Here is a 10,063-nt window from a genome sequence, read left to right on the forward strand (position 1 = left end):
TTTTTTTTTTTTTTTTTTTGTTCTACCACTGATGAGAACACGTCAAAACTTCTGAAATTTGAATTTAAGCTTGACTTGGACTAAGTATAGTTGCTAGTATGTGGGATTTATCAAAGACTGTCGGACGTCAATGTTCAACTGATATATGGGAAATTTTTGCATTGAGCATGCTTGTTGACCACCTATGCTTCTCTGTAACCCTAATCTGACTGTTATGTATTATTTAATTTATCCGGAACAAACAGAAGATATATGTTCTTTTTCTGTTTATTGGTTCGTATCATTTCCATGTCTGTACCACCTTTTCATCGTTTATCACTTGCAAGCTTTTAAGAATATTTGTGAGTAAATACTTTGTTTTCTAAATGTTTTCACTGATCTTTCCCTCAATGACAACTGTGCAAGAGGACGACGTGGCTGTATATAACCTAGGTTAATGAGCGGAAGGTAAGGTTTTTTAGCGCACTAATGTTTATTAGGATAACTGTTATCTTTTTTATGCTTATATTCCCGACGTAAATGAAGACATGGTTACTGAAATGAAGATATTGGACACTCGCCACCGCAGCAAATGCAAAATCTGTTGGCTAGGGTTCACTGAAACAGTTGAAGCTGACAAGGAATGAACCAGCTGGTGCTGAGGATGTGTTGCCAGTTTATACAATTCAGTGGAAGCAGGCTACTGGATTGAGTAAGCGGTACCTTTTTTTCTGGATCTGGACATGGCAATTCTGTTTTCACAACCTTATTTTAGGTCAATTTTACACTTATTCCAAAAGTTCTTCTGATTTACTGCATCTCTACTGGTTTTTTTGTCTATCCTCCGGTTTTTATCTGCTGTCAATTATTTAATATCGTACATCCGGTACCTTTATGTCCCAGCCATCCTTCCCTGCTTCGTAGCCTCGTCCATCCTTCTCTTAAATCCGTTTATTGGTGCTTTACGAAGCACTCCTACATGCGTACAAGATTAGGAAAACACAGGGAATAAAATCATCAAGAATAGATTGTAATGGTTCAAAATTCAGCAAAAAATTACTAAAAAAACAAAGCTTTCCATCAATACGATCCTGTTGAATTTTATCACAGTTTTAAGAAATCGCCGATAGAAAAAATATATTACCTCTTTCGTTTTGTTTTGAGATTTTTTCTTGCACATTGTGTTGTTCTTTAATCTTCTTTATTATATGGCATAAGATGATTTAATAGCAGCTTTGCTTCGTCAAAGTAGGCGATGTGATTGACAATAAAAGAATCATGATTTTTCACTTTTTTCTTCGAACATTCCCAAAAATACGAATTGAGATGTATTGGTACTCATCTTGTTCATATACACACACGGCACTTCACTGAGAATATGAGTTCAGTATAATATATGCAGAAGAGATTTTTAATGATTTGAAATCTGCAACAATTGAGAATCTGTAAGTGAGGATAAATTGAGCTAACCACCAATTTACATTTTTAGTATATTTGATCGTAATGGTCATACTTCTGACGAGATTTTTTTTTACTGGCTTTGGGAATGAATGTTTTTGAATTTCCTTTGCTAACATCAAATGAAGATTCTTCGAACTGATTTCGTCCTCTCTCTAATATTTAATCGACTAAATGTTGGTGCCAAGTTCAGTTGTTCATTCTTATATCGATTTGGTTTTTACGAGTTTCATTTGTTTCATTATTGATATTCTTTTGAATTTCCTTCTTGATTGGTTTTTACCAAAAAAAAGAAATTGTCTAACATACTCAGACGCGCATCTCATAATAATGATTGATTCATTCGTAACCCGAATAGAATATTCTTAATGTTTGTCTTTTGATGATTTTTTTTTGATCTGCAAATACAACATTGGTTATTTTTGACTTAATCGCTTTCTAATGGAGGTGCAATTTTTTATTTAAAAGGACTGGCAAAATTTTGGTTAGCTTATAAGTAATGGACCTAAGGTAACTGTATCAGTGTTGCAACTTTAAGTAGCTAGCAGCTGCTCCATTCTTACGCACCGCACTTATCATCACGTACGTCTCTTCTCGTCACATATTGTTTTCATTTAAATCAAATGATAACTGTTTATAAATTGTTTATCTTTTTGTGTACCATTCGCAAAAAACGTTCTGTATAGTCGAAACCAAAAGGATTTTGAATTGCAAATATTTCTTTGGAACTTCACGAAAAGCATGAACACTGGTAGTGATGCTTCAACTTTATGTGAATTTCGCTTCTGAATGAAGAGTGGTTTACTTTCACTGATGTTTTTTGGAACGGTTAGGCGAAGAATGTTGTTGTCAGTTACTGTTGCCGTGTACGGATTATTTTTGCAAGAAAAAATGTAGTAGTAGTGTTTCCTTCTGAATCTCATTTGTTTTTCTGTTACGCCACAGAATTCCATTTCTGTTTACTATTGCAATCAGTTTTGGACGGCACCCACAGACTGTGAGACTCATCAACATTTTTGCCGATCATTGTCACCCCTTCACATTTTCCCTATTTTTGTTTTGCGTTTTGTTGAAGATCCTTGGACTACATGTTATCACTTTGAAGGGCAATATCACAGACAATTTCAGGGATATTTAACTGTTTGTACATTTAACTGAGCGAGATTTTTTAAGAAAGTTTTTCGAAAGCAGCAGTGGTCGGTTTTTCTAACTTCTATGCACTGGTTAAATCATTAGACTTAGCTTAATGATTGCTAAAAGGGAATGTTAAGGTAAGAAGAGAGATGAATAAATTGGTTCAGAAAACTTACAATAGTGCATCACTATTGTAGTGACTGTTGTCATGTTCATTTTCACTTATTATGTAGTTGCTGTTTCTGTAATAATTGGATTATTGGCTCATTAAGAACAGGTTTGCTATTTTTAGAGGATATAAATTACACAAAAATGAAATTAAATGTAGTGAACATCTATTCTATATGAGGAAAAAAGGGGTGGTTTTGCTAACGGAAATTTGATGGACACTGGTTTTCGGTACTTGGTGCGTTGTATTTGGTAAAATACAAATATGTAACTTTAAAGCTAAGTAGAACACAAAGTAGCTCAAAGAATCAATTTAAAAGATTGAGTGACAAAAAAAAAACTTCAAGATGATGATTATAAAACATTGCATGACAATCCTTTTTTTCTAAGATGTTAAGTTAGCACACATATATATATATATATATATAATGTTGGGTTGAGATGCGGCCTTTACCCTAGATGCGAAATGTTGCAAAGTGAACGACTCAACGAATCAGGCAGGTCAGTTTCCAACCAAACGGCTGCCTTTTACCTGTCGCACACCTTCACGAACAGATGTATAGTTTATAAACAAGTAGCTATGTTTTATGTTTTCATATATATTCACGTTTTCGAATTAACATTTAATTGTTTCTTTCTTCTCGCTAATTCCAATGATGTTCCAGTTAATTATTTTCTTCAAGATACTACTGGTTGATATTCGAGGAAATACAGATATTTTCTAAAGTAATAGCTGGTGAAATCTTTCGATTTCTTTCAGGTTTCCTACCTCCTAACTATCTTCCTTTTTTGATCTTGAAGAAAATGAACTTTCCTTAAGGAAATTAACCTCCCTTAGGTTTCCTCAAGTCTAACGCCAAGGTTCGAAATTTTTTGAACAAAGATGGGACTTTTAGAATGTCTTTATTCCTACACTATCATTGAATAATATATCTTGCAGACCTCATTGATCAGGTTTGCTATGACCATTGCCACTAGATTACTTCCATTAGTAGTTGCACATTTGCTTTTCCAACCATTTTGTGTCTTAATATCACATAGATCATTCAGTAGTTATTAGTTGGAAAAAACTTTCAGATTGTCTTATGAACATGGAAAAAGAATGTCAGGAGAATTTGATTACTGTATCACCTTCCTCATCGGTTTCTTTGAAACAACGATTCCATTATATCAATAGACAGAATTCTGACAATTTGTCGTGTAATGGATGCCATCGGAATTCTGCCGATTTTAACTCAAGTCATGGCAGTCATGGCAGTTCTTCTGGTTTCGAAAGTATGAAGGTATTTGGATTTTTCCGTCTACTTTTTCATTTTCAGAACTCACAAGTAATGATAACAATTTTTCCATAATTACTATCGTGGAAGAATATCGCTTGTTTGGTTCATAAGAGTTTTTGGATTTGGATTTTGGACTTCATCACACAAGTCGTCAATATAAATAACGTTCGTAAGATATTTTTCAGAGTGACACATCAAGTTCCATTGACTAGATAAAGGAATAACAGAGCACAAGTAGACTATAACTTCAAAAACGAACCGTTATAGCGTTGCTTTCTGACTGAGGTAGAAAATTTTAATGTCTTGATGGAACTTGATTAAACCAGAGTTTTAGTAGCACTGTAAAAAAAAAAAGTGGGATAATAAGATTAAGATAAGAATAATAATATTAATCTTACATATGTTGAATAGAATAACAAAGTTGAAATTTTCGATTGTGTGAGCAGTTAATTTGTTTTAGAGTGGTTCCTCGTATGTTTGTTCAGCAGGTGGTATTCAAGGTGCTATTGGTAGTAATTCTTCATTTTTAAGAACTTCATCCACTGGTTTGTTTCTTTTGCTGATTTTCTTATCTAACGATGCCGAGTTTGAGTAGTTTCAGTCAGGAATTTTTTGCGGACTTATAGCCAGTTAATCTCACAAAGACTAAATGTATTTGCTTATTGATATTGGTAGTCTTAATTTTCTGTATTAATTGCAGTATCTGGATCATCATCGGGTTTGCTAGCGCACAATTCCCAATCGCGTCTTTCAATGCAGAGCAGTAGTAGTGGTGATGCTTCTTTGATCACAAATAATATGTCGAATGTGTTTGACAATTCAGGAGCTGAATACGTTCGTAGAGATAATTTAGGGGATATTTCTAGATTATCCTTCTCTGACATGATGCTCAAAGGAATGTCGGTATGCCACACGCATAGAAATTTTATAACAGCAAAAGTTTTTAGTGACATAAATACAAGGAAAGTAAGATTTAATTTATATTAAAATGGACAAAATTAGTGTTATTTATAGTTTTAATGAATTTACTGAAAAAATGTCAATTATTTGTTTTGATGGATTTTATTCTTCTCAACACTTCCACATCCTCAGTTTGATTCTCCCTTTTCTCACAGGTGATCGTTATTTTTGCAGTAGCCCAATCATTATTTTTTGTGTCACTTATTCATTAAGTAAAATCAATATCTGATTTATTGGACTGTAAATTGAGATTAACGCCATTTTTGACGCCATTAGTTACGACTCATCCACCATCTTGCAGGAAGCAGAAATTTTGGCGCAGTGGTTGGGTAGTTTGGGATACCCGGAATATTTAAGAGCATTCTTAACTCAAGGTTACGATCTTTCGACGATCGCTCGGATAACATCTGAAGATTTGACAGCATTAGGAATAACCCATCCAATTCATCGGAAACTTCTCATTTCTGAAATTCATACGTGGCGGATAACTGATACTTGGCCAACACTTATACCATCGGGAGAGTTAAGGTTGTTTTTGTTGTTAGAAATTTTCGAACTACTTGCTGCTCAAATTATTTTGTTACTCGAACAGGAATAATATCTGCTGTTGGAAGAATATGCTGAATGAATGTTTCAGAGAGTGGCTTCCATTAATTGGCCTTCCTGAGTATGTTACTTTATTCGAGAAACAAGGATACTGTAGAATTGGTGAAATCCAGAATTTTACATGGGAAGATTTCGAAGATATCGGTATCAAGAAGTTAGGGCATTTAAAACGTCTTGGTCTTGCTATCAAGAAAATAAAGGTTTACCTATTACTTTGTTTGAATATTTGTTGAGTATATATTTCGTACACACGGATTGTTTTTGAAGCAGGTTCTACCAACAGTGCTATTTTTGAACTTTTGTCTTGTTTTGAAAAAGTGGCTTCATCCAACTTAGATGTTTCAGTATTGCGTGGAAATGGTAATTAATAAATAGTCTTCTAGCTTGGCGCGATATACCTTTGGAGCTTGGGAGAACCGAGAAGACTGTACTGTCTATTGGTTAAAATGTGGGTATACTGTAGATTAGAGAGAATGGTTAACGAACTTACCTCATTTTTTTCTGAGGGAACCAATGCATAATTATTTTTATTGTGTAGTTATGCCACTAGTGTAGTTATGCCACTTGGCAGAGGCGCTATGTTTCCATTCTTCAGAGTTACTTTTTTTAATAAAACAAATCATGGGGTGAACTTGCACGGAGTGTTTGTTGAACTTTCATTATCCTGGATATTTTGGTCTTTTGTACACATGATTTCACGATGAATTCCCTGAAATTGAAACTTCGATTTAGGGTGGAAAACAATTTTTGGTTCTATTTTGGATAGCAGTTAAATCGACTATTATTGAAAAAGCTTTTTTTTTAGAGAATTTATATTTTACAGATTATGTGAGCTATACGTTCACCTCACTGTTTACAGGCCCATGAATTTGGTCGAATTCAACCGAATGGTGGTTCGCAGCGACTCGGATTTGTTGCAGTACATCATAACAAAATAGATTCTCAGGCAAGTTTCCTGTTAAGAACAACTCTTAATAATTCTTTTCTCCGTCTTTCCAGTGATAATCTTTATCCATTTTCTCTCCCAAATAAACACTTCAAATCTAGTCATATTTAAAGAAATTTACACCTGTATCATAAAAAATTAAAAAACTTTAGGCAGTTTATAATGGTTTGCGCTCACACCTGACACCACCACCTCCTGCTCCGACATCAACTTTCCACCCAGCCAGCTTAAGCAACTTATGTGAAAATTATTATATTATCGGGAAGCAACATTCACACCTTCGTAAGGTCTTTCCTCCTGAATCGCACGCACAAAAACAAGTCGTTCAGGTAACTTTTCCAACAGATAAAAATTGAGAATGGTGAAAATATTTGTCAGTTTGGACATCACTCTTTTTAGGTGTGTCCTCACTATCAGTCAACTGCAGCGAACGAAACGGGTCCATATCATTTGCAAAGATTTGATGGACAGTCGCTAGAATCTGGCTTGAATAAGCAAGAAACAGGTTCACTGCAGATGAATCTGTGTTCTTTTTCTCGAATTCTTCCCGTTGAAAGCCTCCAGAAACATTCCGCCATCCAGCAACAATTATTCGTGCTCCCGGCTAAGATTTTAAGCACCGCTGAAAATTCGACTAGTTCTGATTCAGAAGACTATCCACCTCCTCCTGGTTATTTTTTTAACAACTTTTCACTCTGACATTACTTGTAAAACCGCTGTCTGCGTAGCAGGGTTCTTTCTGTATGCCTGAAACGCTTCGATATTATCCATCGACGGTTAGTGACACTGTTCTGGATGAAAAAGCGCTTAAATATTGCACTACAACAGAAGAAAAGCTGTTATAAGTGAATATAATTTTACACTGGTAATACATAGAAACAAAAAAGGATCCGAAGGAAGAGAATACTTCCTGAAAAACCTAAGACAACCAAGAAATCTATAACAGTTGGGTAACCAACATTACCTAAAATTCTTTTTGATGTAGTTGTAGTGAACTTCGCTGTAGTCGTTTTTAAGGTGATTTTTTTCAGCACCCTTAGCATGTGAAGGGTCCATTCAGCTTTTGAGGGCGTTTCATGAATCGGCAATGGCAGCGACAGCTGTATCAGGGACAGCAGATGGTAGTAATTTTGAAAAGCAGTATAATGAGAGTACTTCTTTCTCCGCAAACGATCAATCTTCACTTGCAAAAGATAACTGTGGTACAATAAAAGGTCGCGTTGGCTTACCGTTAAGGCAGAAATGTTGCGAAACATCGACAAATACCAGTTTTTCACAGCCGAAAGTGCCACGTCGCAGGTAAACATTATTCCATTTAGATTTTCACCAAAAATACAGTTTGGTTAATTTAAAATGCATGCATTTAAAAATTTAGGATCTACAGATATTGCAGATATTACGATGACGCTCCTTTATGGTATTCATAACAGAATTTTAAACAGAACTTGTATTTTTGCTGAGAAATATGTAGTTTTGCAGAAGATGACAAGCGATATACCTTTGTCTGATCCCCTTAGTTAAAAATGCCAAGTTGTTGAATTATTGATTATTCGTATTAATATTTTTCTATTTGTTTGCATAATTCAAGTTATTCAACATCAGCGAATAATGATGATGTACTGAACGGTATTGGTTGTATGCTGCAGAATTTAACGGATGAGTTGGATGCTATGCTGTTACCTTCGAAGTCTCTCCGACATTCTTATGGTGGACAAGTTCCTTTCTAATAGCATAACATTTGATAAACATGAACATTCTCCTTGTTTTCCTGATTATGGGATTAATATTGTATAAATAATTCGGGATAAACCTCTGAATAAAGGCTTGGGAAATATCCACTTCCTTATTGTTTACTGCCTTTTTTACTGACGATGTATTTGTGATCAGGATCATCGCATGTTGGACGTATTACGTAGAACAGTGTTTTTATAGCTATTATTTCAATAACTAGGTTATTTCTTTGTGCGTGAACCAATATATTCTGAAAGTCCCAGATAAGTTTAACTTGAACTAATTAAGATTCAGGTTGGCTGAGAACTAAAATTTGAAGTGAGAGTTTAAACATGAAGTATTTCGAACTAATTTATTAAAAAGTTATATAGTTTAGAGAAAGATTAAGAAATACCGAAAGTTCGATTCTGGTGATGTTTAGTTTAAACTCGGTAAGAAGCTTTCTCAGTGCATAGTTGCTAGTTTTATAGCATAATAACGGAGGTTACGGAGCTTGTTTTTATTGTTGGTTTCATAAATGAATTTTCTGCAACTTAATCGACATAAAAGATGGTGAAGTAAAGCTAAAGTAATTCATGACTTGTCATTATATGCTCTCCGTGCATGAAAATAGCAAATTACCACCTTGCAAGCAAAAGCAATCGTCTATTTGTTGGAAATACCGTGAGCATTTGATGTTAAACGGTTTTATAGCATGAATACGATAAAAACTAACGTGGGTTTATTTCTCTATAGATATCGCTATAGGCTCAGTAAAAAGTGCTTATTGCACATGTTACCGGTGATTATCAAGTCTCATGTTTTTTTAATGGACAAGTTTTTTGATTTAACAAGAATATTGGTGTCAGCCTCGATACTAATAACTTGGAATGCTGTTTACGGAAAAGCCTATGTTTGTTGTGTAGTCCATCTTGGAGATGACTGAGAAGCCAAATAAATAATCTAATCTAGCAGGTTATCACTGGATTGGAAAGGTTGAACATATTTCAAGATTCAGGTCACTTTAACACCATGTAGTGAAAAAAAAGTTTCTCCACAAACCGCAGTGGCATAACTCATATTTCCCAGTGGCACGGCATTTCTGTTCACTGAAATTTGAAAATACCATTAATCCGGTATTGCTGTGCCAATTGTGAAGTGTTTTGAATTTACCAATATAGACAGTATTGCAGATTTCATCCATGACATGTCTCCTAATACTTAGGATGACATCAACAATAACTTCAGGATGGGTTGCAGCGTTTACCCCGACGATATTATTCATGATAAACATGGTAATACAAATTTAATTATCCAAGCTCGAATTCATACTATAAAGGGTCACTGATGGAAACCAGATTATTTTAATTGGGAAGGGGAAAAATTGAATGATGTTTTCAATGGTGTCTTTCTCGAATTTCTCAAATGTTTCTAACAGTTTTTTTCAAAAGAATCCCAGTTAATTCTGGCACATGGTTCAAAATTCTGTTTCTTGATAAATATTAGGGCTTTCAGATTCGTAGCATTCTTATGGAGCCCAAAATGTCCCCAAAATTATCGGACAATTGCCCTATGTTTAATTTCTTCTCTCTCTTTATCCCGTTTTGTCTTGCATTCCGAATCAGGGCTTGAGCAGCAAAGAACAAAGCGTTCAGCTTAGCAAATGATGCATTTTACCTTACTGGCAGTAAAATAATCAGAAAATCTTCCCGTGACCTCCACATCATCGTTTAAAATGTTTAGTGAAGGATTCTAAATTTCCATTTGAAACTTCGTACGAGCTGCAATTCTCGTATATACAACATATATTATTAATACTAAT

At 34.7% G+C, this 10,063-nt stretch overlaps 1 protein-coding gene across 1 annotated transcript in view; it reads left to right on the top strand.

Moving 5' to 3' along the window:
- Window positions 1-8,525, top strand: part of LOAG_17201 (hypothetical protein) — a 10,533-nt gene extending 2,008 nt beyond the window's left edge. Inside the window, exons 5-14 of the mRNA XM_020449863.1 lie at window positions 3,817-4,022; window positions 4,480-4,564; window positions 4,720-4,922; window positions 5,281-5,507; window positions 5,617-5,785; window positions 6,445-6,531; window positions 6,684-6,860; window positions 6,931-7,201; window positions 7,563-7,830; window positions 8,120-8,525. Coding sequence (XP_020306550.1) covers window positions 3,817-4,022; window positions 4,480-4,564; window positions 4,720-4,922; window positions 5,281-5,507; window positions 5,617-5,785; window positions 6,445-6,531; window positions 6,684-6,860; window positions 6,931-7,201; window positions 7,563-7,830; window positions 8,120-8,258 — 1,832 coding nt within the window. The 3' untranslated portion in view covers window positions 8,259-8,525. The remainder of the gene's footprint in view (window positions 1-3,816; window positions 4,023-4,479; window positions 4,565-4,719; window positions 4,923-5,280; window positions 5,508-5,616; window positions 5,786-6,444; window positions 6,532-6,683; window positions 6,861-6,930; window positions 7,202-7,562; window positions 7,831-8,119) is intronic.
- Window positions 8,526-10,063: the final 1,538 nt, after the last annotated feature.

The sequence above is a fragment of the Loa loa genome, assembly GCF_000183805.2.
Source record: "Loa loa unplaced genomic scaffold supercont3.49, whole genome shotgun sequence".
Classification (NCBI taxonomy): Eukaryota; Metazoa; Nematoda; class Chromadorea; order Rhabditida; family Onchocercidae; genus Loa; species Loa loa.